This window comes from Manis pentadactyla, chromosome 8, assembly GCF_030020395.1.
Source record: "Manis pentadactyla isolate mManPen7 chromosome 8, mManPen7.hap1, whole genome shotgun sequence".
In the NCBI taxonomy this organism is placed as follows: domain Eukaryota; kingdom Metazoa; phylum Chordata; class Mammalia; order Pholidota; family Manidae; genus Manis; species Manis pentadactyla.
This window is the reverse complement of record NC_080026.1, coordinates 101545811-101568318: the sequence shown is the minus strand read 5'-3', so window position 1 is coordinate 101568318 and position 22508 is coordinate 101545811. Positions and strand designations below refer to the sequence as shown.

Here is a 22508-nt window from a genome sequence, read left to right as displayed (position 1 = left end):
ATTTCCAAGGGAACAACCTAAAAACGTTAGTAATGGAAAAACCCTCAGGGGGGTGTAGGGTTCTTGTGGATATTTGAAATCCTTAATCTCAGTGTTCTGTTCCATAACATTATTATTGGCAAGACTCCCGCTACTCTCCAGGCACTGACCTGTGGCACTGCAGGAGCACAAGGTGCAGTAGACACTGTCGTTTTCCACTTCGTTCTGGCTTGACACCTTTGACCATTAACTCCGGTGCCTTTTATCGTAGGGTGTGTGCAGGAAGAAGCCATCTTTGAGGTTTTGTTATATTTCTCACTCATAGGACACATTTGAAATTCATCTCGCTCTCAGGTCTCTATTGTAAAGGTTTCCTTTAGGAGGAGAAAAGAGCCCTGTAATTTGTCATTCACAATCAACCATTTTGTATGCAAATTGTTCTTGGTCTAGTAAGATAACCTTTTCTGCCACTTCCAACATGATTTATGGAGCCAGTGTCAGCCAGGGCACCTTGGGAAGCATAAGGTATCATACAGATGTGCATTTTATTCATTTCTGAAATACAGTTTGGGGACTCATTTCCCAACTGCCAGGAGAGTGATATAAAGGGTGTGGTAGGTCCATAGAATACTCTCATAAGAGTAGGGATGGAACGTCTCAGGATAGCTTTTAACCAGATTTATCTATTGGGCTCTTAGTTATTTTTGATAAACCAAGCGGAAGCCCATAAGAACCTCTTACGATTGTGTCCCAAGCATGCCTTGTGTTTAGGAGCCACCTTTTTTCTAACATACAGGAATCACAGAATTTCCTCTAAAAAACAGAGTCTCGGTGTGGAAATAGTGTTTCCAAATGTATTTCAGCTTGAGATAAGGAGAGCTGAATTATTTTAGTTCTCACATAATTCACACAGGTATAGTCCCTGACCGTTTCCCAAGCATTTTCACACAGCCATCTCATTTGGTTCTTGAAAGCCACCCAGTGAGTTAGTACAGCTGTTGTCAGGGAGAGGACGTGGCCTTAGCAGCTGCCTGTGTCACCTCCCCGGGGTGTGTGCGGATGGACTCATGACCACTGTGTGGTCCCAGGATCAGCAGCATCAGCCTCGCCCGGGCTGTTGTCAGAAACAGGGAGTGGGGCCCAGCACACTGTGTTCCCACAGACCCTGCAGGTGCCTGTGGTGGCCCCTAACGCTTGAGAGCCCCACTGCACCCATGTTTGCTTGGGTGGTTTTGGTAGTGCTCCCAGCATTGTTTTAGTTCATCACAGTTACAGTTTGAAAGTTTTTTGTACTTGACTCCTTTCTTCCCCTACTTGGGATCCAGAGTAAGTCACTTAACCTGCTGATCCCTAGTGATGCATTTCATCTACAAAATGGGTAACAATAATAGCTTCTGGCCTAAAGTCCTACACATGAGATTGATGTAGTTTTTTTTATTAGCCTCCATTGTTTACACAACATTTGAGTGTCAGGGCAAGCTCAGGCTTACTGTTTTTAAGTTTAGGGGTGTGGCTTAAGTTTAGTAATTTAGGAATTAACAGAACTCATACCTTCTGGAAGTGCTAAGGAGAGTTAGAAGCATGAGCCGTTGGGGCCAGTTCCTCCTGCCGTAAGAGAGCCCATGTGTGCATGTCTTCCTAGTTCCATGTTTAATGACATCAGGTTGGTAGCTGAAGTTGGCCATGATGGGGGCAATTATGCCAACAAAATTGGTGATGCTATAATCCAGGGCTTTTGCTCCCAGATTGCTGGTGTTTAAGTATTTAACAGCACACCGTGGTTACAAGGTTATGTTCCCATTAGCTAAGCTGCATCTGCATGTTTGTTTGATCCAGTCTTTCAGATCTGTCATTACTGAAGACCCACGGCAGAGGTCAGCATTAGAATATGTATAAAATAGTGGGAAGGATGTCAGAGTCAGTCCCCAGATAGGTTTTGTTGGCCTCCAATATTAAAAAAAAAAAAAAAAGAATTAACTAGGTCTCAGCACTTAAAAACTGGATGATTTCACATAAAAATCTGGATTTCCGGCTCTCAGGAAAATGGGATCTTCTGGCATCACTGAGCCCCCGTTACCATGGCAACAGTGGGCTGCTACTGTGTTTTAAATATGTGCGGATTGCCTTGAATGCCCCAATCCCCCTCATTCTGTTACTGTACATCTAGTCAAGGGCTTCACTCTTACAAGTTTCCATACTGTCACCTGTAGGCATTTGCATTTGTTACCCCTGATAAAAAGAAAAACTAAGTCCAGAGAAAGAGGGTTTCTCCATAGCTAGGATCTGAGCATGCTGTTTCAAGCTTTTCGCAAAGCTAATTCAGTTGTACTAATGAGCTGTAGAATCTGAGGAGTAAGTCCCATCTTGTTCTGAATTTCAGATGGTTTGTTTGAAAATCCAGGTAATGACTGGAGTCATTGCTTGCCTTTGGGAGCCTGTCCTTTTTCCTGGAGGGTGAATACTTGAGGGAGGTCTGAATAGGTCTCACTCAAAGTGACTGATGTTTCTTTTTCCCAGTTTGGAGCTGCATGACTTCAGAAATATCCATCCACCAGTAAAACATGAAGAACACGTGTTTGCTCCTAGCACTTTATTTGAAAATGCTTTTGAGGGGAAAGGGTGAGATAACAATGTTCCTTTCAGATCAGAGTTGTGTGTTTCTAAGACCTAGTTTATTTGCCTTGACAAGTTTTTCTTTTTCCCTAGCATAGTTTCAGGACAACCAGCTGGACAAACTGCGTCTCTGTCCATGTTTGTGATGTTGGCTTTGGGAATGACCATCAATATTGTTGATGGACCTCTGATTAATTTTTAAGCAGGTTAACCTAGTCCCAGGACTGGTTGTTGAAGTTGGTACTTTTCCGTTTGGGATGTTCCAGGAGGTCATAACTTTGCCTGTGCCATTTAACAAATGTTTGCTAAGCAACTATGACAGACAGGACTTTGAGCATGCTGCTGCAGGGCACCCAGTAAACCAGAATATAACTAACGGTATAAGTGTGATGACAGAGGTTAATGGGAGACTGAGAAATCTGGGAGGACTGAGCAGATAGCATTTCCACTGCCATTTCTCACTGTAGTTTTTTAGGCTCCAGATAGTTTTATACCTATAGTATTAGACCCTTGAGTTTTGTTTTTTTTGAGAGGGCATCTCTCATACTTATTGATCATATGGTTGTTAACAACAATAAAATTCTGTATAGGGGACTCAATGCACAATCATTAATCAACCCCAAGCCTAATTCTCAACAGTCTCCAATCTTCTGAAGCGTAACGAACAAGTTCTTACATGGTGAACAAGTTCTTACATAGTGAATAAGTTCTTACATGGTGAACAGTGCAAGGGCAGTCATATCACAGAAACTTTCGGTTTTGATCACACATCATGAACTATAAACAATCAAGTCAGATATGATTATTCATTTGATTTTTATACTTGATTTATATGTGAATCCCACATTTCTCCCTTATTTTTTTTTTAATAAAATGCTGAAGTGGTAGGTAGATGCAAGATAAAGGTAGAAAACATAATTTAGTGCTGTAAGAGGGCAAATGTAGATGATCAGGTGTGTGCCTATAGACTAAGTATTAATCCAAGCTAGACAAGGGCAACAAAACATCCACGGATGCAGAAGATTTCTCTCAAAACGGGGGGTGAGGTTCTAAGCCTCACCTCTGTTGATCCCCAATTTCTCACCTGATGGCCCCCCTGCGACTGTGCCTGTCTTAGGTTGTTCCTCCCTTGAGGAATCTTACCCGTCTCTGGCTAACCAGCCGTCTTCTGGGGCCATACAGGGAAATGTAAAGTTGGTAAGTGAGAGAGAAGCAATATTCTTTGAAAAGGTTAGCTTTTTACTTCTTCGCAGATTTAGCCCTGTGGCTTCTATGCCCAGCATTTGTCTTGAGGTATCTTTACCACTTGGAAGAATTATGATACTCGGTAATTTTCTATATGAGGCACGAATTCTACTAAAGGGTTGTAATTAGGAAGGAAGAAGAAAAGCTATAGAAGTAGCAGATGAAAGAAAACATGGGAAGATTGGTTATTTCTTTGACATAACTTCCTGTAGAGTAACATAAGCATGTATAGGTTTTAACAAACTACTAATTAAATTGCATACACACATTAACATAATAGGAATACAGCTACATAACAAAAGCAGACCTACAATTACCAGCGATATCCAGTGAAACCAAGAAAACCAGTTAGGTACCCTAGGCATTTGTGAAAACTTATCAATAATATGATGGATATTGTCTAACTGAATTTGAGTAGTTTGATAAAAATCAGACAAATTAAAACAACACATTCCTGGGAACTGTTCGTATCCCATATGTTCTTTTAACAGTAGATAGTCTATAGTCGCACGATTTTGGAGCACTGCAACTTGCACTTCTCCTAATTCTTGGTTGAGTTCTGACAATATAGATTCTGTCAAACTTGTTTTACTGTATGCACAGGCCAGCTTAGATATCTCCTTCTTCATTCCAATGGCAAGTCCAGGAACCAGTGGGAAGAATGCAGCTACAACTGCAACAGCGCCAGGATCTTTGTTGAAGTTTTTTGATGATCATCTTCTGGAATGACTCTTCCAGAGGATGTTGATGTTGGAAGTTCTTCTTCATATCGTATCTTAATTCGTTTTCTGGGTAGCCAAATTAGGCTTTGATCCTCTGTATAAACACAAACAAACCCTTTGCCCACACTTTGATATGACCTTTATACCATTGTGAAGAACCTATTGGAGACCACCACACAGGAACTGCTTTGTTTTTTTAAGAGAAAGAAATATTATCAGAAAAATGTACTTCCATAGCTGATCATCTGACACCCTTTAAAAGATCAAAATTAAGGATATGTAAAGCATGCATTAATCGTTGATTTGCAGTTAATTTTATCCTATCAGGGAGTAATCCCCCCTTTTTTTATCATTAATCTACAATTACATGAAGAACATTGTTTACTAGGCTCTCCCCTACACCAAGTCCCGCTCCACAAACCCCATTACAGTCACTGTCCATCAGCATAGCAAAATGTTGTAGAATCACTACTTGTCTTCTCTGTGTTACACAGCCCTCCCCCTTCCCCCACCCCCCACATTATACATGCTAATCATAATACCCCCTTTCTTCTTCCCTGCCTTATCCCTCCCTACTCTCCCATTCTCCTAGGTCTCTTTCCCTTTGGTAACTGTTAGTCCATTCTTGGGTTCTGTGATTCTGCTGCTGTTTTGTTCCTTCAGTTTTTCCTTTGTTCTTATACTCCACAGATGAGTGAAATCATTTGGTATTTGTCTTTCTCCGCTTGGCTTATTTCACTGAGCATAATACCCTCTAGCTCCATCCATGTTGTTGCAAATGGTAGGATTTGTTTTCTTCTTATGGCTGAATAATATTCCATTGTGTTTATGTACCACATCTTCTTTATCCATTCATCTACTGATGGACACTTAGGTTGCTTCCATTTCTTGGCTATTGTAAATAGTGCTGTGATAAACGTAGGGGTGCATCTGTCTCTTTCAAACTGGAGTGCTGCATTCTTACGGTAAATTCCTAGAAGTGGAATTCCTGGGTCAAATGGTAAGTCTATTTTGAGCATTTTGAGGAACCTCCATACTGCTTTCCACAATGGTTGAACTAATTTACATTCCCACCAGCAGTGTAGGAGGGTTCCCCTTTCTCCACAACCTTGCCAACATTTGTTGTTGTTTGTCTTTTGGATGGTGGCCATCCTTACTGGTGTGAGGTGATATCTCATTGTGGTTTTAATTTGCATTTCTCTGATAACTAGCGATGTGGAGCATCTTTTCATGTGTCTGTTGGCCATCTGAATTTCTTCTTTGGAGAACTGTCTGTTCAGTTCCTCTGCCCATTTTTTAATTGGATTATTTGCTTTTTGTTTGTTGAGGTGCATGAGCTCTTTATATATTTTGGATGTCAAGCCTTTCTCAGACCTGTCATTTACAAATATATTCTCCCATACTGTAGGGTACCTTTTTGTTCTATTGATGGTGTCTTTTGCTGTACAGAAGCTTTTCAACTTGATATAGTCCCACTTGTTCATTTTTGCTTTTGTTTTCCTTCCCCGGGGAGATATGTTCATGAAGAAGTCGCTAATGTTTATGTCCAAGAGATTTTTGCCTATGTTTTTTTCTAAGAGTTTTATGGTTTCATGACTTACATTCAGGTCTTTGATCCATTTGGAGTTTACTTTTGTGTATGGGGTTAGACAATGATCCAGTTTCATTCTCTTACATGTAGCTCTCTAGTTTTGCCAGCACCATCTGTTGAAGAGACTGTCTTTTCCCCATTGTATGTCCATGGCTCCTTTATCGAATATTAATTGACCATATATGTTTGGGTTAATGTCTGGAGTCTCTAATCTGTTCCACTGGTCTGTGGCTCTGTTCTTGTGCCAGTACCAAATTGTCTTGATTACTATGGCTTTGTAGTAGAGCTTGAAGTTGGGGAGTGAGATCCCCCCTACTTTCTTCTTCTTTCTCAGGATTGCTTTGGCTATTCGGGGTCTTTGGTGTTTCCATATGAACTTTTGAACCATTTGTTCCAGTTCGTTGAAGAATGTTGCTGGTAATTTGATAGGGATTGCATCAAATCTGTATATTGCTTTTGCCCCTTGAGTTTTATATCTATAGTATTAGCCCCTTGAAACATCTATAAAGAATGCATCTCACTCAGAAGTTTCCCCTGGTAAAAAATGAAATGATTAGAATAATTTATGAGATAGATTTACTTTATCACCCAGTGTTATTTAGAATAATTGTTTCCATGTGTCTAGGAAACTTCTCCCACCTTGCTTCTTACCTACTCAAACTCTGCCCTGCAGGCAAACCTTCAGTGGATTGTGTTGAATGGGAAATTGAGATGAGTGACACAAAATCAAAAGCTTTCTTCTAGCTGTTAACTTTTGTAATGAAGATGAAGTCTTTTTGGCAAAATGTCTGAGTACAGTACTTGTTTAGGTTGTTTCCAGATCCCAGAAGCAGTATGCATTGTGAATGAAAAGAAGAATAACAAGTCCTGGGGATAACCATGCATAAAGATAGTACCTACTTAAAGGGTGTTTGTGAAAATTCGTGGTCTAGTTCATGTGCTTGACATGTAGTAAACAATCACTACCTATTGTTTTTTTAAAGAGATTTAAAAAAAATTTTAAGTTAGACCTTATAAATTAAGTCTTCCTTCATTGGTTCAGTTTCATATTGGTGATTGTTAGAATTTTTTTTTTTTGTCCAGGGAAAATGATCATCAACCCAGACCTCTGGACAAGCAGTAATACTGATTCTGAGGACCAGGAATTAACTTTTTGAGGATGCGACTGGCTGCTTTCCCCTAAGGCTGGCCCACAGCAGTCCATTCCCCTTTACTTTTTTTCCCCTTGTACCTCACAGAATGGGAATATTTGTTTTGTAAAAGCGTGAAAGTTCACTTTGGGACCACCTCAGCTGTTAACAAAAGAACATTTTTTTGAGCCCTTTGTCCACACCAAGCTCTGTGTAAGCGTTTTACATGTACTACCACCATGCAGAGTCTTTACAACAACAGTAGCCAGGGGGCATTGTCTCCATTTCACAGAGGGGGGAGACTGAGTCTGGAGCAGCTAAGTAACTTGTCCCACGTCCTTCAGCTAAGTGTTTGAGGCTGGATTTCAAAGCCATGACTGTTAAACTCCGAAGCTTAGGCCTGAGGAAAGGAGAGTCAGGCTTCTTGGGCTGCGTGGAGGTGGTCCCAGCTTCCAGGCTCACCAGGCCTCCCTCGGGACATCATGGGCTGCCAAGGAAGGGCAGGATCCTTTCTGCTTTCAGAAAATTCTCTCTCTCCTCACCCTGCAGCACAGCCTGGTCAGTGGTATAGTGTATTCACTACCTGTAACAAATGACCACAAACTTAGTGGCTGAGAACCACAGAAATGTACTCAGTCATAGTTCTGGAGGCCAGAGGCCTGAAATCAAGGTGTTGACAGGGCCCCCCTTCCTTCAGAGGCTCTTGGGCCGCTTCCATTCCTTGCCTCTTCCAGCTTCTGGTGCTGTTGGTGTGCCTTGGCCTGTGGTGCGTTATTCAGTCTCTGCCATCGTCTTTCCATGGCCTTCTCCTCTGTGTCCACCCAGTCTTTCCTGTGCGTCTCATAAGGAAACCTGCAGTGGACCTAGGGCCTATCCAGATAGTCCAGGATATTCACTTCATTTCAAGACCTTTCACTTTAATTATATCTGAAAAGACCCTTGTCCCAAGTAAAGTAACATTCGCAGGTTCTGAAAATGAGGCCAGGGACGTATCTTTCAGGAGCCGCCATTCAGCCCCCTAGCCAGGTGGGCTCCTGTCCTTCAGCATGCCCCGTGGGCAGTCATGGTGTCCCACAGTGGAGTGACTGATTGGCATCGAGATTTCAACACTTGGGGCTTCTGTGCTCTTAATGATACATTTTAAGTCCAGCTAAGCCCTCTGAGGCTTCCCCTGAGGTGGTTATAGCCTCTCTCACAAGGTTTTGTTCTCTTTCAGATTGCTGACCTGCAGCTCCATAAACTGGATGAACTGGACTGTCTGATTCAGGGCCTGCTTTATGTGGACTCCGTTGGCTTCAATGGCAAGCCGGAGTGTTACTATTTTGAAAATCCCACAAATCCTGAATTATGTCAAAAAAAGCCGTACTGCCTTGATAACCCGTACCCTATGTTGCTGGTGAACATGGGCTCAGGTGTGAGCATTCTAGCGGTGTACTCCAAGGACAACTATAAAAGAGTTACAGGGACCAGGTAAACATGGTTTCCACCAGGAGAATCTTTTGGTGCTTAAACCCAGCTCCCTTCCTTGAAGACCAGTTTATAAAAAAGTTTTTATATTGAATATCTTTAAAAAAAAAAGACCTTACCCTCCTCAGTCCATCAAAAAGGTTTGATTGAATATGTTAAAATAGTAAAAGGGTGACTTATATAAAAGTTAATGAAACACAGCCCTTGCCCTGCTGGAAACTCATCAGGTTAAGGGAAGAAGGTCACACCCATGAGCAGTTTTCCAAAAAGGCAGTACATATTAAGTGCCACATGAATGGCAGGGACAATGAGCAAGTAGAATCCAGATGGACGGATGTTTGGGATGGTCAGAAAGGGCTACAGAACCTCCTTGGTGCCTAGCACAGGACGAATTGCTTGAAATAATATGTCATTCCAACCAGTAAACCAAACTGGCTTTCCAAAGACCAATTTTTTATCCTCAGGTAAATACTCCAGCTGAAACTGGAATAGTTAACATACTTTACAGGGACTTTTGGAGTGCAGTGGGTGGGAAAACAACCCTGTGACCAAGGTTGTTGGGCATGTACACCCCCTGCCCCCAACGACAGATGGGCTCAGCTAACTTACTCGAAAAGAAGATCCTTTTTTGGAGCAACAACTTAAGTCATTAGTGCCATGTAGAAGTGCTTTGCGACATGATATTGAAACCATTGTTTCTGATGGATCAAGAGACCGTGTAACTTCTCTGGGCCTTGGTATCCTTGTCTGCACCACAAAGGGGGTGTTCTTAGACAGTGTCTGCAGTCTTTTCTGGCACTGAAATCCTACAGTACTACTCACCCATTAGGAGGAGAGCACTGCTTTTCTGTGCTGTTGCCATGACTTGTGATGGGTCTGTGTAAATCGGTGGCTCACCACTGGGAAGGGAAGATTTAGCACCTCGGGATTTGGGCAGTGTTTGGAAACATATTATTCTGATTGTCACACCTGGAGGTGGGGTGCTTTTGGCTTCTCATGGCCAGAGGTCAGGGATACCACTAAGTGCCATAGGGCAGACCTCTCCCAACAAAAAAGTCCTGAGCCCCAGAAGTCAATAGTACTAGTGTTGCACACACAGTCACACTCGCACTGAGTCCCACTTGTGCCCAGAATATAGGCTTTGCTCTAGACTAACTGCCATTAGGCATATATTTTCTTACTGAACTAAGCTTAGTATAGATAAGCTTATATAAGCTTCTTAATCATAGAAGAATCACAACTGATCCCATGGCCTCTTTAGGACTGTCAGAATAAAGAATATGTCAACTGAGCTGGTATTGCCTTAAAGAGTAATCTCCTCATAAAGGTACAATTTTTTAAAAACCATAGGGTCCTTCTCAGGAGTAGTCATGGAATTGGTAGAACTAGTCCCAAGATAACAACAAGCTAAACATTTTCCACAATCACAGATACTTACAGTTTTGTTGATTAACACTTAACAAATTCATAAATTACTTCCCAGATACACTTTCTCAAACTTGGAGGTTCCAGGGATCTGCTAGTTGTACTAATGAACTGAGCTGCAAGTTCTTCTTCTTGAAAAGCAGCCAATGAGCTAATTGTGTTGTTGGCTTCTATCACGTGTCATAGTGCCTGTGAATTCCAGTTACTGATAAATGCCCATTAATGACCAGCGCTTTGTGCATCACCAAATCCTGTCTGGATGCTCAGGTTTCCCTACAAGTTCTCTTCAAGCAGTAGTTTTGGAAATGGGCTGCAGAGACTGCAGGGTAAGAGCCCTTTCAGGGGCAGGCAGGGGATGGGGAGGGAACAATTCTATGGGCCCTAGATCCTCCTACTACCACCAGAGTTGTTGTTCTGTCAAAGGGTTCTCTTGATCCAAATTAGAAAACCGCTGATAATAAATATTATGGTCAGCAGTGAACATCGGTACCTGAACACACTTTGGGGAACCACTGATCTAAGTAAATGACTTAAGCTATAATTTTGCTACTCCTCTTGTGAACTGATAGCTGTTAACTCCAGGTTTTTCATTATTGTATAATACCCTATTCCCCCCTTAAACTAAAAGTGCTTTGGGACATGATATTGAAAGTCACATCATTACAGGATGTCAGTTTTCTTTTAAACATGATTTTAAATGGTTCATTTCAATGTTGTGTACTTTTATTGCATCCTAGATTAGGTAGCAACATTCTTTCTTTATTGACACAACCCCAACTTTATTATAGAAGTCAATGGAAAAAATAGGACTTTATAGCTGACATTATTAGAATATGCAGCCTATTAAAAGAGGAATGCAAAGAATTTTGAAACGAGTGTAGAAGCAGTACAGCTCATCTCATTGTTTTGGAAGCTATTTTAAGGGCACAAGCACTCAGTAATTGAAGGGTTCTTCCTACTTCTCCCTAAAATCCCTCACTACAGGTCTGTTGGGGTTTTTTTTTAAATTACAATATTCAACACCTGTTTCTAGCAATATGTTTTTGCCTCTGATTTGCTGAGGGTCTTCCTGGGTGCCTGCTGAAACAGATGAGCCTGACCACGAGCAAGAGAATCACTTGCTTAGATAATGCTTGGCAGGTCGAGGATATTAATAAAGTGCTCTTCCACGACTGTGCATTCTTCCCTCCTCTGCAGTGTCCCAGCAACACACATACAGCGTCCCCCACCCAGCTCCGTGCTCTGCCTGGAGCCACTTGTCGTTTTCTAGTCTTACAAAGTGCTTGTCCTCCTTCCTTTGTACCAACACCTCAATTGATGAGTTGCATTCTTTCTGAGCCAGCCAGTGTCCTCAGTTGCCTGTGTCTGGGGTAGGTTGGTGAATATCTTGATTAATAGAGATGGCTAATCTTCAAAGAAAGGTTACTAGTGTGGATGAAAGAAGCTAGAAATGTGAACAAAGACTTTTAAAAATCTATAGAGAGAAAACAAGAGAAATCCAGACAGCATGCAAACAAAAAAGTATAGGATATCCTGAGCTTTGTAGGGTATGCTGAGACAACATGCATGCCATGCCATGTTAAATGTAGATAAAGATAAACGTTCTTAGAGGAAATATAAAATTTCTCCTGTGACTAGGTTATCCCAGCAATAATGTCCATCGAGCTCTTTCTTGCCTCACGGTACTGCACCTTCCATTTGGCTAGTTGCTATTCTGGGTGCCTACTACCTAATTTTCCACAAGAACCTATCATCTTAATCAAGCATATGTTTTTGTAAGAATCACTAGTTGAGAAATATTACATAACAGTTTACACTTCAGATGTGATTTAAAGAACTATGTGCCTGTCTACAGTCTGGAACCTTCTTGTTCACAATTATTGACAGTAAATATACTTTACCTTAAGTTTTTGTGGTTTTTTTCAAATTTAAGTTTTATATAACCTTAATCTCAACTTGAATTTTCTCTTAGAATTAAAAGTCAGTTCCCAAACACATAGGGCTCCCAAGGCTAGCAGCTCTTGGGGCTTCAGAACGAACTGATATGAGCAATTTGCTCTTCTACATTTAACTCTTCTGCTAAATAGCATAAAAACCATGGCCACATCAGTGTGCCTTTTCCTGCCAGGACTTCACTGATGATAGCTTTACTCTGAGTCTGCCCTCCCTTACCTCAGGTAACTCTGATAAAACACAGTTGAGTTCTTTCTCAACTACAATAATAAATTTCTAATTTTGTCTGAAATACTATTTTAGAAGAATTCCACCCCCCTCAAAAAAAAAAAAACTGAAAGCTTTTAAGTCATAGTTGAGCATTGGAACCATTTTATGACCTTTGTTAACATTTTTGACTGTTGGTGGTAAGTAAAATGTTAATGACCTTTTTCAGAGTCTACTGGAAAAACTCCAGTATGAGATCAGTCAGTGGTTTCCTTTTAGAAATTTCTGAAGAGGTTGAATGAAATGATCTCTGCTGGAGATGCAAGGTCAGGTGGAAGATGCAATTTGGGGCTGGCTATTCCTGGCAGAGTCCTGGCAGAGTTTGACTCTGTAGAAGCGAGCTCTGCTTCACGTACACATAATTCCTTTTTCTAAATATCTGTGCTCGTCTACATATGGTTGTTTTGTTTTGTTTTTAATAGCAGTCATTTCTCTGTTTATTCACTGCTTTCAGACCACCCACATAAGAGAGATCATGAGTTGGCCCCCTTTTTATAGGTGAGAAAACTGAGTGAAGCACTTAGGTTAGTGGCTAGTTGAAGGTCTCACAACAGAAATCAGTGAGTCTTTCTATGGTTTTGTTCATAAATTTAGGGGCAAGTTTTGCTTGACATTTCTTTTTAGCTTCTGCCCTCTTTTTTATCCAATCTACCCTAAAGCTCATTGATACCCTAGCACTTTAACTCAAGTGCCCCTTTATTTTTCTTCCTTTTTTTATTAACCCGTTTTAGTGTTCTTGATGTAGTTGGGGACTTGGAGGGGCATATCTTAAAGTAAAATTTAAAAATGAACCTTATTGTTCCTTCAGTCTTGGAGGTGGAACATTCCTAGGCCTATGTTGCTTGCTGACTGGTTGTGAGACCTTTGAAGAAGCTCTGGAAATGGCAGCTAAAGGCGACAGCACCAATGTTGATAAGCTGGTGAAGGACATTTACGGAGGAGACTATGAACGATTTGGCCTTCAAGGATCTGCTGTAGCATCAAGGTAGAAACTAAATAGCTAGGAGCAGTAGTGATTAAACACAAGGCAGTCTCTCCACCCTGGCCATTTAGTTTTTTTTTTATGTCAAAAAATACCCACCAGCCTGGTGCAAGTATCTATGGTATTAGAGCTCAGACTTGATCTGCTCTTTATGAAGCACTGCGATGTTTATCTCTTGATGTTTGTGCTTAAAATAGGGCAGATATTTTCCCCCCAGATATCTAGAGAGATTAAAAAAAAATTTTTTTTTTCCAATTAATAACCTTGCTACTTCATCCCTGCTAAGTCAAGGGCAGCCAGCCATTCATGTTGTACTCCTGTCTGCTTGTGAACCATGGTAGCTGAATCAGGACATTTGAGTTTGAACAGTTATTCATAAAGCTCTCCACAGTACTTTGATGGAAGCATGTAGGGCCTGCCCGAGGACGATTCTGAACACTCTCACTAATATTTCCAACATAGCTTTGGCAACATGATGAGTAAGGAAAAGCGAGAGTCCATCAGCAAGGAAGACCTCGCCCGAGCCACACTGGTCACCATCACCAACAACATCGGCTCCATTGCTCGGATGTGTGCACTGAATGAGGTAAGGCCTGAGACCAGGGACAGCCTTGTGTCATTCACGCACATCGTCTTTAGCAGTGCGATCACTGTTGACCCATACAGAACTGTAGATCCTTGGGAAGCCTGCTCTTTATCCTAGTCACACCTGTAGAATGTGAGAGGTGTGTTTGGAGGGAGGGGAGGAGTTATATGTTGTATTTTTAAGTAGGCACTGGATGATAAATGATAAGCTATCTAGCCATGCAAACAAAGTAAAATTACAACCCATGCCATAGCCTTCCTAACCATCTTCATTACCATGACCTGCTGAAGTGTGATGAAAGCTGTAGGCATCCGTGCAAATAATTATAGGTAAAATGTTCCACTTGGAATATTCGATATTCTCTCTGCTTTCAGCTTCTTTACAGTGTTGCCTTGTGGCATGGAGTTCAAGCAGCATTGTACAGGGCTATCAAAGCACAGAGAGCTTGCTGCAGCTGAGGCCAGCCAGAGCTCCAGGCACAAGAAGGGGTGGAGCTGGTGCTAGACAAAGCTTTGGTAACATGTTTTGAAACACTGCAGAATTCCTTTGGAAAAAATGGAAAGCTTTCCTGAAGTACAAGACAGTTAAGTAGAACATCTCTCACTGAGTTGTGTTAAGAAGATGGGAAAGAGGGTCTGGGCATGGAACAGGTAATAGAAGTATTAAAAAATCAGAGTAGCATCAGTAATAGGGTTTTTTAAAATAAAAATTTTAATAGGAATATGCCATACATGCAGAAATGGGCTCAAATCATAAGTGTATATAGCTCGATGAGTTTTCATACACACACACCTGTGTAACCACCACTCAGATCATGAGATCAAGCATTACCGGTACTTCAGTAACTGCCTCCAGTCCCCTGAAGAGTGGAGTGTTAAACAGAGTACAAGGCTTTTTGGTAGGTGGATGCCAGCCCTGCCTTTCTCGGGGTTGCAAGAAAGACACTCTTTACAATATTGAGTAGAGTATGTCACTGGCCTGTGGGCCAGGGTCACAACTTTTTGAGAGTCCCCATTTCAGATGGAGTTTAAATGCAAGGCAGATACTCAGATGAAAGAACATATTCCAGAGACGTGCCTTTCCAAGTCCACTTGAGTTATGGGACTCACTGTGACAGGATTTATTTTTTGACATTAACCTTTAAAGGGAGTTTTTGCAAGTAGCCAAACTAGCCCCAAGACTAATCTGTGTTTTGTTGGCTGTGTTAACGGATTCGCCAAGGTCAGTCGGATGCGAACATCCCGTGTGTGCCCCATAGAGCAACAGAACCCTTTCCCCTGCTTTCCACAGAGCTTGAGTGAGCCAGCAGTTCCTTTCACAGGTATTGTAACACTTTAGGGAGAGGGCAACTTGGATTTCAATTTCAACACTGTTATTGGAGTATAGCAAAAGGGGCTGTTTGAAAGTATAACAGTTTCAGCAACTATTTTAAATGTTTCTGTGGAGTTGAATGAACAAAAGGAATCACGGATCACCTGGGGCAAGGACTGTGTTAGCTGGCGTCCTGCCAGGGCAGGCTCCCTGTGGGCACCCCAGGAACTGGCCACAGCGCGTTGCCCTGTGAGAGCCAAAACACAAGGCCTTCAGTCATTGAAAGGTTCACAGGACTCAATGCTGGCAGGACCTTTGATTGAACCATTTCATAGAGGGCTACCACATTTTCTGAATCTAAAATATTTTTGCTGCAATGATTGGAATGCTATGACAGGCTTCTCCATCAACTTAAATTTTTTAAACAGAAAATACAAATACCTAATGTAAAATTCCTAAGACACCAGAAGGGTACAAAGGGAAGTCAGTCACCATTTCCACCTCTGATTCTCAATGTAAAGTTTACTACAGTAGCCATTGCTTGTAGTTTTTAAATTCTACATTGAAAGCAATATAGGATTCACATATCCTTCCAAAGGCAGCAAACTCCATATAACATTTTTTCTTAACAGTGTTATTGAGAAATAGTCACATACCATACAGTTCACCCCTACATACTATTCCACATCTTGCTTTGATTGTTTATCAACTTTCTGTTGTGAAAAATCATAAACCTGCATAAAGGAGAGAGAATAGTATAAAAAACCTCCATATATCCATCAACCCAAACTCAATAGTTATCATATCTTGCCACACATGCTTTATCTACCTCTGTTTTCTTCCCCCTGCTCCTCCTCCTCTCTTTTTTGCTAAAATGTTAGAAAGTAAATTCCAGACATATCAGTGTACCATATATACTTCAATATGTACTTCTGAAAATATTGCTTCTTGCCTTTTTTGCATGATAATACATCTGGGTGTTATTACCTTTTTCTATTTCAACATTGTTTCTAGAAAGAATTCTCCTGTGGTTTCCTCTAGTCTCTCTACTTTTTTTTTTTTTTGGCATGTATGTGTTTGACCCACCTGGAATTTATTTAGAGTAAGGAATGTCCATCACCTTTTAATGCCGCTTCTTTTCTTCTGGCTTTCTACCAAAGTAAGGCAGGACTGGGACTTTGAGTAAGTCCTACCTTGGACTCCCTTGGTTTGGGAGAAAAGGCAGAATTTGTAAATTTAACTGAATTGCTCTTTAATCTGACTTTCTTATTCTGAGTATTCCTGCCACCTTTCAATCTGGGCAGTTTGTGGCAATAGTTCTTATTTGTGGAAACTATTAAAACCAGCTCTCACCCCTCCACTCATGGAAAATCTTCACAGTGGTTAATGGGTTCATCAACTTGTATTGTTACAACTTGAGATGGTTAAAAGGCAATGTTCCCAGACCCTGATTACTTTTGATAGACTGCACAGAAAATAATGCAGCTTCTAAGACACCCTTCCCTTCGGTATGAGTGACCCTAACAACTGGCTGTGACTGAGGGAGTGGTGAGCAGCCTCTGCATGGCTGGCAGACTGGGCCCTGTCTTAAGTTTGTGTTCAGAATGCAGATCTAAAGCCATGACAATAAAAATACAAATGTATTTTTCGTTACCATATTTTAAACCCTCGTGTTGGCCAAACAGGCTATTCCACCGTATATCCTAAGTAGAGACCTAAGGAGACTAATGGTTCCTTTTGTATTTCGAGTGTTTGGCACAGAGCAAACTGAGCAAACTCATTAGATGAATAACCCATACCATGGCCATTTTATTTGTGAAATGGTTAACAGAATTTACAGTTGGAAGTTCATGGGGATTGAAGGAATGCACAAGCAAAGATAGCTCCAATTGGACTCCAATTACAATTTTATATACGTATGTTGGGAACTGAATCAACATGACATAATACCTGCAAATAAGCCCCATATTGATCTCTGCCTTGCCCGACGATAATCTCACCTTTTTGCTCTTGTGGAATACACACTGAAATCTGTTCCACTTTGTCTTGGAAATGCTGAAATAATGCCACTGGAAAAAAAAGTCACTCTGCAAGGTCCTGGGAGTACAGCGAAGTACAAAACATTGGGTCTTTGCTACCTGCTATTTCTATGCCATGGTTCAGTTGCTTTTCTTTAATTTTTTTTTTCCAGAATATTGACAGAGTTGTGTTTGTTGGGAATTTTCTCAGAATCAATATGGTCTCCATGAAGCTGCTAGCATATGCCATGGATTTTTGGTCCAAAGGACAGCTAAAAGCTCTGTTTTTGGAACACGAGGTAGGTTGAACTTGCTTGGATTCAGTTGTCCCTCATGGAGTGTATTTTGGGTTGTCTAACACTCGAATAAGTCCCTTAGTTTTAAAATTGGTCATGTAGAGTTGCCATTTATGCAAAGGATAAGGAAGAACTACATATAAAATGGGAGCTATCTTATCCAATAATCAGGATTGGTATTTGGTTAGCCGAAAAAAGTCAGTGAAAATGGGTAATCATTAAAAAATACCTTTCTACTTTAACAATTTTATTTTAACGTAAAAGGTCCAAATGTTCATTCAGTCATCAATTTTTTCATGTTATGACCAAGACCTATTTTTGAGCCTGAAGTCTGCTGATTAGAGCTCAGCAGTTACACTTTTTAACATAATCCACCTTCTTTGATTTCTCGTTTGTTTCTTTAAAGAGGATCAAAAAATTAAAGATATTTACATGGCGATTTAGTTGTATAATCCTTCTAGATTTTTTCCCTTAATCTTTCATGTGTGGAACCCACCTTAATAGAGAGCAATGACTTGTGACCACCTTTTTCAGTCTTGTTCAAGAATGTGACTGGATTTTCATAGACAAGACCATTCAATTTATACTCTTTATTGCTTTAGGTGGCATGTAATTAAATTAGATTATTACATTAACAACAAAATGTCATAAACAAAGTTGAAGATTAACACAGCGGACTGTCCAAATAAATAACGTTACTGGTGAGAACAGAAGTGCTTGGGCTACTAAGAGTAGCCTGATGCCCTTAAGAGGCTGGTGTCCGTGGGCATGACCTAGCCTGTTTACAGAGGAAATGGAGAGCATCAGCTGATTCAGAGAGTCCGTTGTATCGAGTTTGTACAGTTTCATAAATCAGAGGTTTCTAAGAGTGAGGGGCCCTCCTCTTTTCTCCCACCTCCTCTGCCATCCCCTTTAAAATCAGTACTGTAGAGGCAACTGTTTATTGTAGGAAGTACCTAATCCCTTGGGCATATTGCAGCAAAAAAAAAAAACACATGGCAAGAACGAGTATCATAAACCTCAGTTCTAGTAACTACTGTGGCAAATACTTCTCATCTCCAAACTGAACTTTCTATTTGAAAAGTTGCCGATGCCTTTATAAGCTATTTAGAGCTCTCTAAGCCACATTTTGTTTTAGTAAAGCATATAAAACAACAGGAACTTAAATTCTAAGTAGTTAATGCCCAGTGATAGAAATTAATACTAAAGAAAGCATATTCTTTTCAAGCAGGTTCAAAGGCATGGGGTGATAGAACTTTTGGTTGGGAAGGGGAATGGAGTCCCAGATTTTCACTCCTCCTCCCCCAATCAGAGCAGCTCCCTTTTTATCTGCCTGTTTATCAAGTTTCCACACAATATTTTGCTTGATACAGAAAAAAGCACCTCAGCTTTAAAAAAATAATTAAGATGAAAAAAGAAAACCACTGTTCTAGTCCAGCTGGAGTTGCCATATTTAGTGATTAAAAATATACAGGACACATTTATTTTGTCTGGCATTTATCTGTATTTTATCTGGCAGCCCTAACTGCAGATCCTTTTGGGCTAATGCAGAAAACAAACCCCGGAAGCCTTCAAGGCTTGAAGCCACCTGAGCAGCAAAGTCACACAAGTAGTTAGTTGAATTAAGGAATAAGATACAACGTTTTGAGAAAACTCACTTCTGTAGGTAAAAATGCAGTCATCTTTGTTACTTTGTACAATGCTAGGCCTTGGACTACGGCTTTGCTTTGTTATCCTTTGTAACAGAGTTACAAAGATAACTCTTTGTAAAAGAGTTACAACAGAGTTGTACAGAGTTATAACCCTTTGTAAGTATCTCTCAGAAAATTCTCTGTATTCTCACAGTGGCTTAGGCAGGCCTTCTTGCAGGTTCCTACAGCGAGAGAACTTTTGGGAGGCACTAGGATGGTGGCTTTTCTGCCTTGCCCCAGGGGTCCCCCCTCACCCAGTCTCTCATTCATTCAACTGATATTACTGAGAAGTAGCCCCAGCTGAGCCAGTAAGAACACAGCTTCTTACTGACCAGAACTCAGACAATGACTCTACCTCTCCACCTGTTTCAGCATTTGTCAAGTGGGGTGCTTACAGTATTTGTCTCATCAAGTTATTGTGAGGAGTAAGTGAATAAATACAGGTAAAGTGCTTAGAACAATCTCTAGCATATTATAAAGCTTCATTAAATGTTAGCTGGAGGCAGCAGAAGCAAGGCTCCTGCCCTGTGGCACCAGTCGTGACACCTTGTCACCCATTTCTGCAGTAACTTTTGAGTCAGACAAATACCAGAGGAGTAGAGTCTACCGCCTTTTGCAAAACAGGTTCTCTAAAAATTTCTATTTTTCAGTGACTTTCATTGTCACAGAAATATGGACTTTTATTTTGCAGATGAACAAAGTGAAGCTTGGGCTAATTTAGATGCCTTTCCAAGATCTATCGAGGGAAGCTTAGAGTTCTTTGCTGTGAGATAGCAACTCTGAAGTCAGACCAGATTTGGAGCTGAGCCGTAGCACAAGCGTATGACCCTGTAAGGGCAATTTACTTTATTACCTCCCATGTCTCACCGGTGAAATGGCGGTAATAATGCGAATTGCCATGGCAAAGATTAAAATGAAATTATAATACTAACAATATCCAGCACTGATGTAGCATATACTAAATGCCAGACATTTTTCTAAGCTTTATTTAAATCATTGTTAACTTATTAAAAAATATATAAACAAACATGTATTTATGTATTATTATGCCACCATGTTCATGGCAGAGTTCCAGTTTTAAATTTATCTACAACCGTAGGGGGCAGCATTCTTAAAATTATTAAAGCCATAGTTATTTGGCTGAGGTTCAGAGGCATTCCTACAGAGGGTTTCCCATTGTTTTTGTAGGGTTATTTTGGAGCAGTTGGGGCACTGTTGGAACTGTTCAAAATGACTGATGAGCAGTAGAGATGGAACAGCCTTCTATGAGAACAGAAAACTAGGAACGGCCGCTGGAGAAGGTGAAAGCTCCTTTGGGACGGAAGCCAAGCCATTATGGCAGATGAACCTGCTGGATTTGTAAATAATTAAAAATCCTTTTAGCTGATCTTTTACCCTGGGGTTTTGAGCTTATGATTCAAAATGGGGAATACAAGAGTTTTTTCTGTATACTGTATTTTTAAAAAAAAAATGTTTTGTGCAGCGTGGCCAAACCTACCAATTTTATGCATTAACATATGATGTTTAAGAAGGACCTGAAATGTAAGTGCTGTTTATTTTTCTTCTGGGGTTTACTGATCAGTGTGGTAATTTTAACTTCATTTAGTAATTACTCTAGGAGATTTTACCTTTACTTATATTTTTCATGACGTTTCATGATTTGCTGTTGGTTTCAAATGAAACTACAAATCTGGCATGTTTTACTGTGAACACTATTTTGTTTATTTATCCTTTTCTGTCTTGTTTTTTTTTCTGTCTGAATGTCTTATGGATAAAGAGAGTCCTTCCCCCTGTTTCTGTCCTCAGATAACAAGCCGTCCACCCCAGTAACTTTCTTTAATGGAATTTTTCCTATTTATCAAGGTGCTGACCAACTCAATACAAAGTTAAGCGTGAGATCTAAAGCTCTCAAAAGCGCTGTGAAGAGAAAACTCTGAAGGTGTTCATGAATTTTGAGTCTGGCAAAAGTTGAAAATTATATGCAATTTTATCTTAACCCTTATGAATATACCCTGCTTTGTTGGGTTTATTTTATGTTAGGTTGAATTAAATTGGAATGTTCTATCATGAAATGTCCTCATCCACGCACAGCATATAAATGGCAGCAAATCTGTGCAGGACTTTGGAACATGCAGGGCAAAGTCTCCCAGTAGATTAACTGTTCACATTGGGAGATTTAGGAAAAATCATTGGTTGAAGTGTCAGGTAGTCATATCTATTTGTTCTGTACATGTATGTACCTAGAAGCTTTGTAAGAAGGCATCTTGAATAATAAAGCTTTTTCATTTGGAAGATTTTTAACTGAGAACGATTTCAATCCCAGTTTCTAAAATTAAAAAAAAATTATGATATTGTTCTATCTATCTATCTATCTATATATTTTTTTCTTTTTGAGAAGCATCATTGGGACCGATGGGTAACTTTCAAATGAGAGTCTTGTACAAATACCGAAACGCATGAGATCTAATGATTTAGAACTAATTAATCTTTTGAGTTGAGCATATTGTTGATATTTTTGAAGGGCAGAACAATTGCTCCATGAGGAATCTTTCCCTCTCTGCCTTATGAGCACCACCTTTGAGTTCCCTATCTTCACGTCTTGAAGAAGTTGATGTAATTGAAGTATTCACTTCGTCTGGTTGAAATAAAGCCTGTTTCTGTTGTGATGTTTTTAGTGTATGTGTTATTTTCATTTCTTAATCTTCATGTTCATACTATCCACTTTTGTACCATAAAATGAACATATGTTGTATTTCTGCTATTCTACATTTCACAGAGGCTTTCCTGTAAGTGGTAGATTCCAAAATACTGTGTCTTCAGTTGAAGTTGTAGCTCTATACAGCGACTTTTTTTTTATATGTAGCTTTATTGTTCATATACAACTAGCTCCTTATTGTCAAAATATCACTACTATATTTGGTAATTCTGAAAGAGTTTCAAAATTTAGTCATTGCAAATACATTTTATTAGTTCCTGCTTGGCTTAAAACTAAGATGTTCTTGAGAAACAGAAGTGTAAAAATCTGCATATTCTCTATGTTGGTGCCTTTTTGATTGTTCTCTTCTACCATTCCTACTCTCATCTTCAGGGAATAGCAGACCTTGGATCATGGTTCTGCAAAAGAAATCAGGGCAAGTTCATGTGACTGTCTGATTTTTTAATTGTCTGGGATCACCTGATCCCTCATTACAAATGTGTAAAACATTGGTTTAGCTGAAGAAATAAATTATTC

The 22508-nt window shown here is 40.2% G+C and overlaps 1 protein-coding gene across 3 annotated transcripts in view; it reads left to right on the top strand.

Moving 5' to 3' along the window:
* The window catches only part of PANK1 (pantothenate kinase 1), a 50828-nt gene extending 28886 nt beyond the window's left edge, over positions 1–21942 (top strand). For 2 of the 3 annotated variants that reach the window (XM_036928694.2, XM_036928696.2), the window contains exons 3-7: positions 8497–8750; positions 13201–13377; positions 13837–13960; positions 17463–17588; positions 20465–21942. In XM_036928694.2, the coding sequence (XP_036784589.2) occupies positions 8497–8750; positions 13201–13377; positions 13837–13960; positions 17463–17588; positions 20465–20524 (741 nt within the window). In that variant the 3' untranslated portion in view covers positions 20525–21942. The remainder of the gene's footprint in view (positions 1–8496; positions 8751–13200; positions 13378–13836; positions 13961–17462; positions 17589–20464) is intronic. The other variant, XM_036928695.2, reaches the window with a different exon arrangement.
* Positions 21943–22508: the final 566 nt, after the last annotated feature.